General features: G+C 37.5%; 1 protein-coding gene across 2 annotated transcripts in view; it reads right to left on the bottom strand.

The window, feature by feature from the left end:
* tmem104 (transmembrane protein 104) overlaps positions 1-17,767 on the bottom strand; it is a 44,373-nt gene that overhangs the window by 23,455 nt on the left and 3,151 nt on the right. For both annotated transcript variants that reach the window (XM_014470299.2, XM_023348364.1), the window contains exons 4-9: positions 17,082-17,203; positions 16,536-16,617; positions 14,104-14,194; positions 12,879-12,956; positions 6,843-6,942; positions 5,840-5,936 (exon numbers count right to left, since the gene is read on the bottom strand). In XM_014470299.2, the coding sequence (XP_014325785.1) occupies positions 5,840-5,936; positions 6,843-6,942; positions 12,879-12,956; positions 14,104-14,194; positions 16,536-16,617; positions 17,082-17,203 (570 nt within the window). The remainder of the gene's footprint in view (positions 1-5,839; positions 5,937-6,842; positions 6,943-12,878; positions 12,957-14,103; positions 14,195-16,535; positions 16,618-17,081; positions 17,204-17,767) is intronic.

The raw sequence follows: 17,767 nt of genomic DNA, 5'->3' as shown, positions 1-17,767 counted from the left end.
AAAAAACTTTAATTAATGGTAATCTATTTTTTATACCCAATATATTTTTAAAATACGTTATATAAAAAGTTGAAAACGCGTTCATCTGAATCAAACAGCTGTACCTGAAGGCCAGTTTTGCTCTGTTCTTAAGAGGGCCGCCCAAAATCCCCCAGAGGGCTGCAACTGGCCCACGAGCCGCACTTTGAACACCTGGGAGTGATTTTATGTGCCAGGTTTGCTTTTCTTTACAACAGATAGTTTTCTTGATCGATTATTTATGTGTCTGTTTCTTTTCAGGAAAGAGACGCCGACAAAACTGCTGACGCCATTAAATTTGTTTGGCCAATACATTTTCTTTGTTACCATAGAAACTATTCCTGGTCCATTTCTTCTCTGCTTAGCTGCGTTTCTTTTTCCAAAAGAGTCACTAACTCAGCTATTGATGCCATTAAATTTGTGTAGTCCTATTACTTCATACAAAGTATTCCTGGTTAATTTCTTCCATTTTGCAGAGTCTGTTTAGCCGTTTCTTTCCTAACAGAATAATTTCTTAAATTAACTTTAAGTCCTCTCCTTTTCTTATTTCACAGAAAAGTACTTTTGGCTAATTTTTCATTCCATAAAATCAGTTTTAATTCTATTTGTTTAACTAAATGCCTTATATAAACACAGCGGATGCTAATGTTTAACTGCAGTGAAAGGTGTTTATAGAGAACGGGCATGAAGGTCAGTAAAACTCCTGGAATAAATCTTTGTTAGTCAGTTAATTAATCAATCAGAGGCGTCTGAGTGGAGTGGCAGGGTGGGTCACTTCTGAAGTTTTACGGCCACTTTGCACTTTAAATTAACTTCAGTTCAACAGGCTTAATGGAGACAGAGTAATTGCATGAAAATCAGCTGCGAACAATGCAGCGTAAGCATAAACTGCTTTGGATCCCAAAAGCTGCATTGATTTCCCATCAAGTCCAGCAAACTGGGAGAAGAATGCATTTAAAGCAGATTGAACTGGATCCAGTGGAAAAACCCGAGCAGGAGGCGAACGAGGACAGAGAAGTTTAATTCTGGTCAATCAGGAGAACAAACGGTTTCCAAAGTGCGGCGCCATTTGTGACCCTCGGATTGATTTTGTGTGAACCCCAACTGCAGTTCAAAATTATATAAATTTGGCCTGTTGGTGCAGGTGGAGGCTTTTAATTTGTAATCAGGGTAAAAAATTGTTAATTTTCTTACAAATATAAAGTTCAACACAAAGTATTCATGTTTTTAATAACCAAGCTTTAACAAAAGATTAATCAAGTTTATCCAGAAACTTTTACTGAAAAGTTTACTTTATTCTTTCTAAAACTTGGTTAAATATAGCAACCATTTGAAAACAAAGTGACCTAAATCTTGTTCTTATTACTGGAAATAAACTTATTCAATCAAGCTCAGAAGAATCTGAAAACTGGATATTTTTCTTTTAGTACAGCAAACATGCAAAATCTGGGCCATTGTAGAAATAAAAGTACATTTCTGCCAAAAGACGCAGAAATTTTGACAGTCATCTCAGAAATGTTCTAGAGAAAACAAGGAAATTTGCTAGGAAAAAAATATATAAAAAATCTAATTTTTAAATTAATATCAGAAACTTTCTACAAAAAAAAAAAAAACTTTCAAATGTTGAAAATTTCTGAGTTTTTGCCAGATACTTACTCCTTTTTTATCCATAATGACCCCAATATAGTGTCGTAAAAATCCTTCTCAAATTCTGAGTCGACAATTTTGGCCCAAACAAAGTTTGGACACCCCTGGTTTAATCTTTTCAGCAGTCTGTTATGCAACGCTTCCTAATATGATTCAGGAAAAAATAAACCTAAATACGGGATAAAGATGCTGTCAGCTGCACAGAACATGGAAATCAATACGCAGCTTAGAAAATCCCAGAAGTTTAAACCAGAATAAATGCTTTCATGTTGATGGTAGAACTGATTAACTCAAAAATCTGATTAGTATTAACTGGACTCCTGTAAGAGTGATTTTGTGTAATATTTCCAATAACATCCCAACGGAGGAAAATTAAACAGAACCAGCAAGTCCATGAGATCATCATAAATAGACAGCAGCTAATTTAACCTCCCTGCCACAGCATTTAAAATCAGATTCCCCCACAGGCCGAGCGTCGCCGTCAGGACTGACAATCACTGCATGTGTCTGACATGATGGAGGAAGCAGCCAAAGAGATAAAAATAAATAAATTTAAAAAAAAACAGTGAATTCCCAGACTGGAATGAGACCAAGTTTAAATAAACGCCCCAAACGGGAAAGTTTATAGAGATAAGAGTTTAGAAAATTCATCTTTGCAGCTGGGACTTTAATATGATTTTAACGCAATAATCAGGATTGTTTTGTGTTTCTGGTACAACCATAAAGGAAAAAACAAAACAAAAAAGAACAAAAGATGAAAAAACAAGAAAAGGAAATAAAAAAGAAACTAAGGATGAAATGGAAAAAAGAAAGAAACAAAAAAGAGAAGGAAAATGAAAAAGGAAAAGCAGGAGGTTGGAGAAGATTCTAAGAAACAACAGGTTAAATATAGAGCAGCGTAATAAAACACTAAATATAATGCTGGTCTCATTTTTGTTGCTCCCACTGTGAAGTTGTAGATATGTGCAGGGACAGCTGTTGTTCCACCTAAAAATATCCCACAATCTGTTGTCAACGGTGAAAAAAACAAGCCCTACAGGAAGCTCCCTGTGGGGGAAACCTGCCAAAAGTGCTCAAAGAAATCACAATTTAAACCCGAGAGGCTCGTTCAGAAACAAATCAGGCAGCCGTTTTAATCATCTCAATATTTACATTTAAATAACCAAACAGTTTGGGATTTGTCCTTAAGGTCTCCGAGTTATCCACTGGCACATTAAAATATATCAAGGCTGTGGAAATATTTACAGCAAATATAAACATCATTATGATTGCTTTATATTCATGAGATAAAACAGAAGTCAATGTCAGCTTATTATAAAAACACTTTACAAAATAAGATGTGCACCATAAGTGCAACAAAGAGGGAAACCTGCTACTTATCTTTTAAAAAACAAAAATTAAATTAATACTAAACTTACTGTATTTGAGTTGCATGCAAACTACAGGTGGTGTTTTTTATCATAAAGGTTTCCAAGCTTCACAAACATAAAATACGTCCAGTAACTGGAAGAGTTTTTGTGTTTGTTTAATTTTTCCTGGTAAAAATCAAGACTGGAGTCTCTACAGTAAAGAGAAAACTAATTTATACCCCCAAAAAATAAGGAATAGCAACCAGTTAAAAACTTCCTGAAATCAATAATTAGGTTATACGTTCTACTTAAATAGTTTCTGATTTTCAAACAAAATTCAATGTTTTTAACAGCAGAGACCCAAAACAATTGAGATAAAGGAGGATTTAGTGGTTAAATGCCAATTAGAAACTAATTAAAGTTTTTAAAATTTTTATATGGACCAGGTTAAAATATCTTACAAAAAGCTTCAGAGCCGATAATAAAGGCCTTGAACAAGACAGGACCAAGAACACAGCCTTGAGGAATCCCTCATGCAACGGTCAACACAGCTATTCTGTTCACTGAACAGGTGGAAACGTGCAGAAAACTGCAAAACACACAAAAACGAAAAATGTTGCAAAAAATTATCAAATATTACTTAAAATAAATTTTACTCTTGAAATTGGGTCTCTGTCTCTCTGAAACTCATCACAACATGGCTCCTCTATTAACCCTTTCACAGCGTTTTTACCAGCGATGCTCTAAGAAGCACAGCAGATGTTGCTGCTGGCTAGTCTGCAGCAGCTCAGTGGGGGAGGAGCTTTGTCCTTGAAGGCGGGGCTAGGTCCAACCAGGCATTTCGACCAGCTGGAAATTATTTCTCAAACACTCCAATAACAAAATAAAGTCGATTTTATACTGTTCCTTTAAGACTTTATAGTTGCTGTTCAGGGTAACTGTGACGTATCTAATAAAAACAAGTTAATACATTATTGTTAATTACATGCCAATAAAATCTGTTGTTTTCTATGGCAGGAATGCAATAAAATGTAAAAACTCAGTTGGATGTCAGTAAAAAAAAAAAAATCGTTTTCAGCGAAGTGAGGAGGAAATATAAAAAACCGGTTTCTGCACGTCGTTCTTCAGAGAGATAAAGGTCAGATTAATATATCATAAACGTTTTAGCTTTCAGCAACCAATTTTGAGCCAGGCTCCCTGGACGGCTGTTGGGAGGGAAAGCGGTCGGCTTGGCGGTTTCGCCCGGCGAACAGCGGAGACGCGGCGGACGCTCAGCCCGATGGCGAACCGAGAGGAGCTGATCAATAATTCAGAGTCAATATTCTGCTGGTTTGGACCATGGGTCCAACCGGACCGGAGGTTCTGGATGGCTGGAACATTAATATTTATCTACTGCATGTTTAGATGTTACTAACTGAATCATTAAATTGGGATGAACAGAAAATAATGTTTCTGTTAAAGTTTCATCTGAAGCTCAGTTTGATCTGATGAAAGATTAAATCTGATTATAATCTGGGTTAAGGAAGGGAGCAATAAAAGACAGAAAAGAAGGATTTCGAATATTGCTGTCTTCTTTCCATGACTGATACATTTTAAAACTACAAGAACTTTATTTTAGTTGTACAAACCACAAACAATGTTGCATGTAAACAATTTTTACTTAATAGTAAAAAATATATTTTATCACTTGATTCTTCACTAAATATGTTTTTCATTGAACAAATTGTATTTTTATTCCAATTTCCTGTGTTATAATGTTAATTTTTGCCATTTCTGCAGTGAAAAACACACTTTAAGATTAAAAACATACAAAAAAAGAAAAATAATCAGGACTATAAATCTAAAATTGAAATGGATCAGAGGATAAAAACATTACAAATCACTACAAAAACAAATCACAAGTTGAGGTCGATATGAAAGTGAAAAGGGCGTTTACTATGATCAGCCTGTTTATTCCTGATACAAAATGTTTGCATGAAATACCTGACTGAGCATAAAGTAGAAAATTAGTTTTAGAAACTGCAAGTGTAAACACAGCAAGCGGAGATTATAAATCAGCATTATTTAAATAATATCCCACAGGAGAGAAAATTTCACTTATTGGGTTTTTTTTGGTAATTCTATTAAAATGTAAGCAAGGACAAGAAGGAGAACAAAATTACGCAGAAAGATCAGAACATCCGTCACTGTCAAAGTAAAAACTGGAGCCGCGACTTCAAGGACTTTACAGATGAAGAGGAGAGAGAGGAGGGAGAGGAGGAAGAGGAGGTAAAGATGCTGAAGAATCATTGAGGAAAAAAAAAAACAAAAAAAAACAGATTTACGAGTGGAACAATTTCTCACTGAGATGAAAGAGTACAAAGGAAAGAAATAAGGAAGGACAGACAGGAGGAACCAGAGACTAAGAATGTGCTGCGGTCTGAATCGAGCTGCTCATGTCCTCTGTAAGGTACAGTGGAGGCTCTGTGATGCTGTGGGCCCATTTAAAGTCTAAAGGGATCCTGGTTGTTTCCAGATCGGCTTTCTGAGCCAGAAGCAGCTCGATGTTTTTAATCATACTTAGTATGAAATTAAAATGAAAACAAAACATGACTCCTTAAAATACTTCAGTTGTAAAAAATATTTTCATTTCAGAAAATATTTTTTTTATTGATTTCATTTAATCAGATCCATTTACTGGAGTCCTTAATTTCTCTAACAGTCATCAGGGCCACAAAAATGATTCCAAGGACCGCAAAGAGGCCCGAGTGCCATTTGTTTAGCCACGCCTGCTCTGTGTTGAACTTCTGATTTAACCGGTTTGCAGAAAAGACGTCAGCACTCACCAGGAACACCCGGTAGGCGTCCTTCCTGGTGACGGAGCCCCAGCAGGCGTCGGTGTCGTTGTACTTCACACTGCCGGCGCTGCAGGAGTGATTCCCGCTGCGAAAGAACAAAAATCTCTTCAGCATTTCCATCTAGTCAATCTAGAAACAAAATGGGGTTTGAATTGAAAATGGTATCAATTTCAGACTTTGCAGTTAATTAAAAATTTTAATCTAGTCCCAACCAGTCACTAGATTAGTTTGATTTTTCTTTAGTCTCTTTATTTGTAACATTTATGTGGTCAAAGATTGTTGAATTTATGTTTTGCTTACATGAAAAAAGACCAGGGTGAGGAAGTGCAGTACCACGCCTCACCTCAGGGGGCGCTGTGTCTCACTTTGAATGAAGTCATGTGGTGGACCCGAGTGAAGTTGCCACCCCACCTCCTTCAAATGTTACAAATTTGATGTCAAACGTTGTGCTGCATTTGTGCCGCTATCATTTAAAGATATTAATGTTTCCAGAGGTCATGAAAGGTCAACCAGGCCCCCCACCTTCCTCAAATCAGATAAAACTGGAGTCAACCAACTGGACTATTTGTTTGTGCTGCTTTAGCTCTGAAGATGTTAATGAAAGTTTAAATGTCAAAAGGTTGAAAAATGTTAGTTGCAAAAATAAGGAAGTCAGCCAAACATTAACATCTTAAGAAATCAAATAGGACTTTGTATTAAATATTTTTTATTTTTCTTGCCTTTATGCTGTTGAATTGAATGGGATTGTTAAGGCATAATTAAAAGCTTTAATCTGCTAAGGTTAAAACTGAGATATGAGCTTCTGTATTGGATTTTGGATATTTGTCCCTTAAACTAAATAAAATATCTTATTTTCAGTTTTGCAATAAAATCCTTTCTGGAGGCTGCAGAGGAGAGCGGGTCTGTGGGTGTCTGGAAATGAAGCTTTATTGTTTTATCCTCAGAGGTCAAGAGGTCACGCCAAGAGGAAACAAACGAGCAGGAGTCTCACCAGGCGACCTCCATGAGCGAGATGGGCACGGCGGCGGCGTAGATGGCCAGGTCGCCATACAGGTAGATGATGATGCAGATGTAGAACATGTGGACTCCGACTGAAACACAGAGAGGGGATGAAGACGCGATTCATTAAGAAACACGAGATCAAGAGGCGACAAACAAACACATTCTTCATTCGCGGCGGCCGTCCAAACACGCCGCCATGATTGATGGCTGACTGTCAAATGTCTGCATCAATTTTAGAGCGGCATCCCTCCATCTGAGGCAGCCTCTAGGCGCCAGGCACATCTTTTGTGTTTAATGAGGAATATTAATGGATTAATTATTACCCTAATCACTCAATAAGAGCGAAAACGTCCATCAGCTTTAATTTCTCTGTTCTCTCCCACAATAATCGACAAATTTCACCAGCAGAAACAGTCAAAACGTGCTGCACATCCATCATCCTCTGCACCATAAACGAGGGGTCAGATAATTCATTTCTGCCCAAGACATTAGAGTGCAGGGTCCATTAAAAAAAATTAAGCCGGACAGATTTACAGTTTCTCCGACAACACAGATTCTTAAAAAACCCGAAGAGTACAGCTAATGATTAAATCAAGTTCAAACAGATTTAAAACACAACTAAATAAACAATTTAGTTCTTAAAACTTATTTCAGGGGAGAGGAGGTTGGAGAATCTTCTAGACTTTCTGAAACTGTGATGTTAATCTAAAACCAAACAAACCAGACTTAATTCTTTTAAATCACATTTAATTGGATACATAACAGTTAAATCAGACAAACATAATAAATACAGGTAATTTCCAAAGGTTACAGTTTAACAAAAACTGTTTCACTCATGACTGAACTCAGGCCTGTTTGTGTTTATAGTCAGACTATAAAGTTTTATCTGTAAATAAAAACCTATTTGTATTTTATTTATCCATATTATTTTTGTTATGCCGACACTTTGCACACGTGTTTTGCACACAAACTATCGTAAAAATGTAGTTGGAGATGCCATTTGATTTTATTTTAAAAATGAGGCTGAAATATGAACTTTCCTCCTGGAAGATTTAAGCTATCCCAGCCTTCTTTTCCTTAGCGCCGCGTCAACACGAACACATTACCTGCAGACAGAGCAGGAAGTCCTGTTCTCTGCGCCGCCTGTCAGTAAGCGATGGCGTGACCGCGGGGGACGCAGACCTTCACAAGACTGTAACTAATATCACCCAATTACCCAGAGCCACAGGCAAAAACGTAGCGAAATGAGTCTTCATGTAGCGGCGCGGCGCTTCATGCAGCTGTGGGAAGCATTAGCATCCATCAGCACATTACCTCAGACCGGACTGACAGCGGACATGACGGCCTGTCGGTTCGGGGAGAAAAAATGCCAAAGCTACATTTGGTCAAACACAGCAGAGATGGACCGCGCTGAGAAAACATCCAACTGCAAACTAATGAAGGTAATTTACAGATAACACTTATTGATTTCACACCTGATCGTCCGATCAATCCGGTTTGATTGGGGATCGGAGTTACGATATTTGTTGTATTTTCAGCAGCTGTGGTTTGCCTTCACACTACACTGAGTTAAACCAGCTTAATGTGATTTAACACAATAATGTAATTTTAAAAAATTTTAATAGAGAAAAGAAAAAAAAGACAGAAAAAAACAAAAAAAGGAGATAAAAAACCTTAACGAAAAATTTGTGTCAAGTCAAACCCTTGAGGACAAGTTGCTGCATCCAAAGTGCACAAAGGAGCGTTACTGCAGATCCTTCCTCCCAGCAGCTGTTCAGGTTTTAAACTGCTCCAACAAACCTCAAACGTTTACAGCCCTGCCGTTATCCAACAGCTTTTGTAGTCTGTTTTTACATTTTAGTCAGTTTTTTCTAATTACTGTATCCATATATTCTTTCTGCTGCACATTTATACTGTTGCAGAGTTTTTATTGTTAATTGTAGTTTTTAATGCTCAAATAGATGAGCTCATTTTGTTTTTAAATTAAACTCAGTTTCTTCTGGACTAGAGTACACAGTTTTCTTTACAACTACATTTATGTCGTAATTTTGACCCAACTATACAGTATATTATTTTCTACTTCTGTGTGAATCCACTTATTTTGCCTGTTGAACAGAATGTTCTTACTGTGGGATATTCATTTGCACAATTTTCTTAACTAAATTTTTTCTGATGCTGTAAATCAGTTTTTACTGTTCAGTCTTCTAATCTTATTTTCTGTTTGTATTTATATTTTTATTTACACGTTGAGGGACATTAGGGGATACTTTTATTCTATTACAATATTCCCATCATTAACAAGCTGAAGCAATATTTGTTTTGTGTCTCTGTAACTCACAAATTAAGCCTTCATCAAGCGGACGTTTTCCTGGAAATGCACTCTGAATATTGATCAGTTTGACCGCAACAAATCTTTACGCAACACTGAAATTAAATGACACTGGGAACAATTGTAGAAAAAAAAAAACTGATGTAAACATGACTATTCATCTTCCAAACCGCTTGGATATTCATCTCCTCACAACAATGACATTTAATCCAAAACCACTTAAGCACAAGAAAAGATGTGTTCGTGTTTGACTCTAATTACAGACAGACGCCTGTTTTACTGCAGATTGAATTAGTATTCGCAGCCATGGTCCTGCATATGTCGGGGAGGGAGTGGGCGGCTTACGTTGGAGAAACAATCGTGATGTTTGCACAGCCAACGCATCATATCACACAGGTAAAGAATAGCAGAGACAAGATGCTGACGCAAGGACAGCCCCTCTGTGACTTTCCCAAAGTCGTCTTCTAATCAACTTTCAAATCATCGATGTGAAGGTTAAAGCAGCTGCTGCTACAGTGCTGCAGATAAGCCGGCCCCCCCATCAACATTCCTGTCAGTGGCTGCAGGTCGGGCCGATACGAAATCCATGGACTTATTCCAACAGAACCACCGCCGCCACGTCAATTTCTACGTCAAATGTCCTCCAAGCGTCGCTCTGCAGCAGCAGCGGGGGAAAAGCTTTTTAATTGGCTGTAAAGGTGCAGGACTGATGGGCAGAACGGAGTGGAGAGGTGGTGTTGCACTTGTTTAATGTTGTGGAAATGCAACCCGGTGTAATGAACTTGCTTGCATTCATTCTGCTTAATTACCTCAGTGAAGAATCTATATCTTCCTGTGAGAACAGTTTCAGTCTACAACACTTTGTGAGCAGGTACACCTGCTTGATTGCTCATTAACAATTGAGGGAATCAGCCAATCACCTTGCAGAAACTTGATGCATATTGAAGCTCAAAGAGAGCATCAGAAAAAAGAAGAAAGGATTTAAATCCCATTGAATGAGACATTTAAGCACCACAGCCTACGTCTGGGTTTCCCACACAGAAAAACCCAAAACCTTTCCACATATTTTTGGTCTCTTTAGTGCAAATATCTTAGTACAATTGAATTAAAACTACTAACTTACAAGTAACTTTAAACAACAAACAAGAGCTTGTTTTGAGTCAATTATTTCTTAATATTGACGAAAAAGTATTAGTTCATTGGCAGATTTAGCTAATAGGAAGACATTTTCCCCATATTATAAGTGAAGTAATCTGTACTCAGCACCATATCTTGATGAATAGTAACTTTTCATCAAGATATAGTTAATTTTGCCTCATTTCAAGTTTTGGACTAGAAACCAGACCAAAAATATTGGTAAGATTTGGGGTTTTTTGCAGTGCAGTGTATTAGAAGTCTGGCGGGTCACCAGGCTGAACGGCATTTGTTTACTTTTAAGTGATAAGACGTGTTAAGCTAGGTTTACGTATTAGAAAACATCAGTAATCTGTAGTAGACAATGATGGTTTTAGCGCTGTCAAGCAATCTCATGTATTCACTTCTAAATATGCTGGAGAAACAACTTACCATTACAGAAAAACAGTTTATCCACAGTCACCACTAGCTATGCTAACTAGCCTTAGCATTCATGAAATGCTATGCTAGCTGCAGCGTAGCAGAAAGCAAGGAGAAGTGATTGATGGCGCTAAAACCCGCCTCCTTGCTCTGAGTGGTTGCTGAAGGCAGGAAATTTTGTTTTTATTTTACAAATTATATCTCATACTATCCTGTCATCATGGTGACAGTTTCAACAAATGTGTAAACAGATTCTTGCGCTGCAGCTTTTAGTGGTTTAATGAAAAATCTGCACAATGTCAATTTTTTTTTATCCACATCAAAGTAATCCTTAGTTTCAGCCCTTTCTTCTTATTTTCCACTGCAGAAAAAGGCAACCAGTGGCTCCACAATATCAGCCAAATCTGTCGGCAAAATCACCAAAAATTCCACAACTTGTGTTTGGATCATGAATTCGAGGCAGACAGTCACAAACATGAAGTAGCTTCTCCAGTCAGCATGTGCCTGTATAATTCATTTCTGATTACAGTCAGCTTTCCCATCATGTCGAAGGCGAGACGCTGGGAGAAAAGTCATTTCTTCATCACCAATCGATACCTCCACGTGTTACTCTCACGTCTCGGAGTGAAAAACCAGCAAGGAGCTTCTCTATCATTTTCTGCAGCTCCTCAAAGCCGAGTGACAAGCGAGCGGCTGCAGCTTCAACAGCATGACCCGCTTGATGGCATGCAAGAGTGCAACCATGTGTGTGACTGCTTGTGTGGCAAGTGCTCCCCCTGCTGGTGAACAGCTGCAGGACACAACATCCCAGCACAGATGATGTCAGAGCTTTGACCTTTTGCTGTTCTTTTATTCCTGCAACAGGGACCCTGCAGACTCCCGAGTCGCACGCATAAAGCTGCTTAAGGCGAGCAGGAGGGCGCTGTGCATGCCAACGGAGCCAGGGCGACGCACCGATACCAACACGGAGCTGCAGGGATCTCCATCTGCATGCTTCAAGGTGATTCTGGCTCCAGCTTGCATCACCACATAGAAGAAGCTTCAGTAGCTTCACAATCTACTGAAGATTTTACCTGGACCAGAGTCCAGGTAAAACCGAGGCAATACCTCCAGACTGCAAAAACACAAAACCTTACCAAGTATTTCAGCATTCTCAAAATAAGACACAACTAACTTATAACCAAGACATGCTTGTTTTAAGATAATTCCTTAATTTTAATGAAAAGGTTCCAATTCCTTTGGAAGATTATTTCACGTATAACATTTGGAAAAATGTCTTGTTATAAGTAAAATAATCTCCCAATGGAGGAAATACTTTTGTAGATGGAAATTCAAAAGATTTTCAACATTTGAAATTCATAATTTTCTAAGTTTCTGGTAGAAACTTTTTGATGTTGATCTAAAAATTTTATTTTTATAGCAAATTTCCTTGTTTTTTCTAGAAAATTTCTGAGATTGCTCTCAAATGTTCTTTTCAGAATTTATTTCTTACAACGGCTCTAATGGATTTTGCATATTTTCTGTATTAAAAGACAGACATCTAGTTTTCAGTTTATGTTGGACTTGATTGTATAAATTTATTTTCAGGAATAATAACAGAATTTATTTGGGTCACTTTGTATCAAAAATATTTTGGCAAGTTTTAGAAAGAATAAAAGCTGATTTGGATGCAGCAAAGTTGGCTTTTCAGTAAAAGTCTTTGGATAAACTTGGTTTTACCTTCTGCTAAAGCTTTGTTATAAAAACACAAATACTCATGAGGGCCACAAATGGCCCCCGGACCGCACTTTGGAAACCCCTGCCCTACTGTATCAAATCAAGATAGGAATGATAGAAAGTTGGCCACTCTGAGGTAAAAAAATAAACTGCCATGCCCCCCAACGCTGCCCCCACACACGCTCAGCGCTGATGGGCTCACAAAGGTAATTAGAACCAAAGGCAATTTATCCACCTGTAATTACAGCCAATTAAACCGCCAGCAGCCTTCCTTTATAAATGAGCGCCGCTCATAAAAGGTGTTAGGAAAAAAATCTTTGATGAACGATCCCACGCAGTCTTCCGACTCGTCCATAAATAATAGACGTGGCTAATGATGATGGCGTCTGCGGCTGATTGAATATCAAGGAGAGAGAAGAAGATTACCTTTGTTGAAGAACATGGAGGCCATTTGACCCATCTCGACCCGCTCCACGAGGTCGAAGTGATCGTGACCCGACCTCTCTGTGGAAACAAACATTAGAAACACAGATCAGCAACTTTCTGTGCAATTCTGCTCTCCAGGATGTTGCAATGTTTTTCTGTAAATAATTATGCATTTTCAGCACCTTTTCCCAAAAGTTGCAATTTTAAGCTTTATTTTTGCCATAACATGGTCTTATAAAAATGGTCACTAAGAAAACACGTAAATAAAATTTAAAATTTCTAGAAGTCATAAAAATATAAGAAAATGGTACAATATAATCATAACATTTAGAAAATAAAATTATATTACGAGAACAAAGTTGTACAAAAATAAAGTCATAATATTACGAGACTAAATTAATATAATCCTAGCATTACAGTGCCTTATTCTCATGGTATTCTGACTTTATTCTCAAAATATTATGACTTTATTGTTGCTTAATTTCAACTTTATTCTCATAACTTTTTTGGTATGGCTCCAACACTCTGTTGTAGTTCAGCTCAGCTGCACTAACATGTTGGAACTCAGCTTGGTTGCTAGGTAACGGGTCGTGTTCCAGTTAGGTTGCTAGGTAACGCCCTAGCGCACCTGGAATGGGCCTCAACAGTTGGGACAGTTGAAACGGCTCATTTACCAAACACTGAAAAACTTTTAACTTCTTGACAAAAATGCCTGAGGGATTTTTTTAAGCACTGCCGTTTTTAGAAGCACCAGAAACTCAAACAGAAGAACAAAAATGTGATCCGCTTTAAAATACATCCACAATGTGACAGTTAAAGACGTAAGAATCATTTCTCACATCCTCTTTCTGTCATTATTGTGGCGTCCAGTAAATAGGAATAATTTTGTTGATTCTAACTGACCTGAAACAGGGAAACGTTTTGTCTGATTTAAATTCATACAGCGAGAAGAAAAAATGTAGATCTAAACTCCTGGTGTGAAAAAAGTTTGGATTGTATCTTAAATATTACTTATTTATACAAGTAAAATTAAACTTAACTGGAAGTTTGTTTTTAATAAATCTGTTAAATAATTTATCTCCCATTAAAGCAGTGGTCTCCAAACCTTTTGCCATTACGCCAAAAAGTTCATATCGTGAATTCGCTCCATTCTTGAATCATCCAGAGGGCCGTAAGTGGCCCCCGGACCACACTTTGGCCATCCCTGGATTAAAGCGATACTCACGGGCAGACAGGATGGGCTTTGTTTCCGGTTCCGACCGACCTTGACCCGAATCGTCATCCGAATACTCGGACGTGGAGTCGCTGTCATCCGTCTGTGGAGAATAAAACCAGTTATATTCCGCTTTCCTGTTTTCCTAATTTAACACCAACAGTCAGATTACAAGCAATTAACTCGCCGTTTATTACACACACAGGCGCAAACATCTGGAAATTACAGGCAGCAGCTGGAAAGTGCTGTGGAAGCGTTCTCAAAACCACAGAGTCTCTGCAGATTAATGCCAATTAACCATCAATGACGAAAATTTGTGAGCATCATGAGCCGAATTAAAGCAGAGCAGATGAAGACTGACAGCGGATAACAGGAAACGGCAGGCAGACGAACGATCGCCTCCAATCAGTCAAACTCCAGTTTTCAGGAGGGAAAAATCCAGTCACCGACTGAGAAACCAGTGAAACCAGTGATTAAAATCAATACGCATCGAATTTATTGGTTGATGTTTTATTATTGTTCAAAAGCAAATCTAAACAGGTTGGGCTTTTAAGTCTTGATTTAAAGGAACTCTGTGTTTCAGCTGCTTTTCAGTTTGTTCCAGATTTGTGAAAAAGAAACAAAAGATCTGATATTGAAATTAATGGTGCAACTTGATTAAAAGCTTTCAAGTTAATCACATGGTCTATAATTATTGGAAAACCTAACAGAATAAGCAAGATTTTCAGTTAAAATATGGAAAAATAATCTTTTTCAAGTTTTCAAACAAAAGCATTCATTCTTTTCCCATTTGTTCCAAGAAATCTGAAAAATCAAATGTTTGCATTGTTTTCTTTTGGTACCAACAGATGATTATATCATACGATTTTTACGTTTTTACCAACTCCTAAGCATTCTCAGACAATCACATGGTTATGTTTGGTAAAATATGAAACTTTTATTACAATATGATGGGACTTGATTACATATTTTAATCAATTGCAGAGTCTAGTTGAAAAGAGCAAATTTTTCAATTCAAAAATCCTTTTTGCTGCTAAATTATTGAATAAATGAACATATGAGCTCAGCAACAAACATATTTATTATTTTTAATCTTTGTCATTTTTCACTATAATGCTGCACTCTTTAATAAGGGAAACAACCAAGTCGTCAGTCATTTTTCCTCTGTTCACTCGTTTCCCTGAGGTCATCTTGCTCGACTCCCTTCAGGTTTCAGCTCAGGAGTTACGACCCCGCAGACGGAAAGCCAGGGTCGCAGCAAGCCTCCAACGCTTGGCCTTTGATTCATAGCCGCTCCTCAGCATTTTCCTCCCACATAATGGAAAACAACAGAGGAGTAAAACTGGGAATGTTTGCCGCTCAACGCCCTTTATTTCTCTCTGCTTGAGTGAAGCCTATCACTGGGCACTTTAATCTTTTACAGTCGAGGAATTGCTTTTACCCTTTATTAGGCTGGAATATTGGTTAGAGAGCATTGGAGTTGTGATTTAAATGGACAGTTAGAAATGTCTTAAAGGAGACAAAACTGTTGTAAAAGTTGCAAAGACAATATGTTTGTTTTCTTGAACTGGAGCAGCTTAAATCATCTCTACTGGTGAATTCACACCAGTTCTGTTTGGTCTAATTAAACTATTTGGTGTGTCCAGAAAGTCCGTTTCAGTGGAGAATCGAACTCTGGTCCACCTAAAAACCTCAGCATACGTTCGGCTGAAGAGAGCTCGAATATACATGTGAACGCCAATTACTGGTCCATAAATTGCTCCAGATATAACTGCAATAAACTATAAAATTATTGTTTTGAGCCAATTTTTATCTAATTAATTGATAAAGGCATTAAATGCAAGCTGTTCCCTCTAAGATCAATAAATACATTTTAAAAGCCTAAAATAAAACAAAAATGTCCAAAAACCAGAAAAAAAAAGTCAAAAATAAAATGGATCATAAAGTCTTCATAAACAAAATCTCCCTTCAAAAAATATAAATCAAGCTCATCTTACTGGAGACCGCTCCAAAAGCAGGAAGTAAACTACAACCCAGGGCATTCTGGGTAAATACAACCAAAACCTGCTAGGCTAATGCTAGCAGAAGAAATCCTCCAACCATAAAACTTTGTTACATTTTGTGAAGAAAAAAGTTGCGCTCAGTTCTTCAGAGCTTTCCATGTCATTTCCTTCACTGGTTCTTGGTGCAGCGCCCCCACAGGCCAGGAGGGCAACAGGTTTTCAAACAGTTTGGTTTATTTGACTCATTGAACCACAACAGCTGAAAATTTAACAAATTATCCATTTTTGATCCCCAATGAAACCAAGTCTCCAAAAATAACCCTAAAAAAAGCTCCAGAGTTGCAATTTGGTCCAGATTCAGATCAAAATCCAGACTTTTAGAATTACTAACTGTTTTTAATATGTTTCTTTTCTGATTCATCACATCAGAGTTTATCATACCTCTTCCTGCTCTCTTCTCTTCCAACGCAGCTGAGCATTGGCCGCCGCCATCGCCTCGATCACAAAAGTGGTTGTCATATAGCTGAAGAATCAAAGGAAAGATGCAACAGATTAAAAAAAAAAAAAACAGCATTTCAAACAGACTCCAAGGAATGACTCAAGACTTTTGCACAGAATTTTAGAGCTTTAAATGATATACTACAAAGACTTCCCTGAAATTATCTAAATAACCTTAAATTAAGAACGGTATTAAAATGACTAATTGTTTCACAGACCACATTTCTGCATAAACATCATAGAACTGCTGTTTCTTTAAGTTAAATCAATGTTTTCATGTCATTTTTCTGACTGAATCACTTTTATTTTCAAGCCTGTTTATTCTGAAGACGCCTTCTTGGTTCACTAGAGAAAAGAAGCATGAATGACTCTGCATCTGCTGCATCATTAAAGCCAGAATAATCTGCTCTGCAGGGAGCAGAAAAGCAATAATGTTTGGAGAAAACACAGTAGAGGTGGAAATGAGAGTTTAACTCCCAGCAGACTCACCTCATGAATGCTAAAAAGACGATGAGCGACAAGCTGACCACCCAACCGGATGCAGCGAAGGCTTTCGGCATTGTCAGGGCTCCTGTTCCCACAATCAGGTTGAACATGTACACCAGCCCCACCTACAGGCCAAACAAGGCAAGACAGCCATTAATCCACAGAGACTGAACTGCAGCTTCAATTCAACAACAAAACTCTTTAAAATTAAATTCAACATTTAATTTGAAGACCTTTACTCTGGGGTGAAAATATTTGTTTAAAAAAACAATTATAGTCAATTCCCTCATGTTACAAGGTCGGATATTTAAACATTGTATTGCAAAAACAAAATCTTACCAGGTATTTTTGTCTAGATCCTAGTGCAAATATCTTAGTACACTTGAAATAAGCTAAAACTCACTTACAAGTAACTTTTCAGAAAGAAATAGGAGCCTGTTTAAGCCAATAAATCCTTAATGTTGATGAAAAAGTTCTAGTTCTGCAGATTATTTTACTGGAAATGTGGGAAAAATGTTTTGTTAAAAGTGAAATAATCTGCCAGTGGAACAAACAATCAATACGAATATTAAGCAATTACTGACTTAAAACAAGATCATAGTTCTTTCTGAAAAGTTACTTAGAAGTTAGTTTTGTGTTATTTCATGTGTACCAAGACTAGAAACTAAACCAAATATTTGGTAAAGTTT

The sequence above is a fragment of the Xiphophorus maculatus genome, chromosome 16 (genome assembly GCF_002775205.1).
Source record: "Xiphophorus maculatus strain JP 163 A chromosome 16, X_maculatus-5.0-male, whole genome shotgun sequence".
Classification (NCBI taxonomy): Eukaryota; Metazoa; Chordata; class Actinopteri; order Cyprinodontiformes; family Poeciliidae; genus Xiphophorus; species Xiphophorus maculatus.
This window is presented reverse-complemented; position numbering and strand designations above follow the sequence as displayed.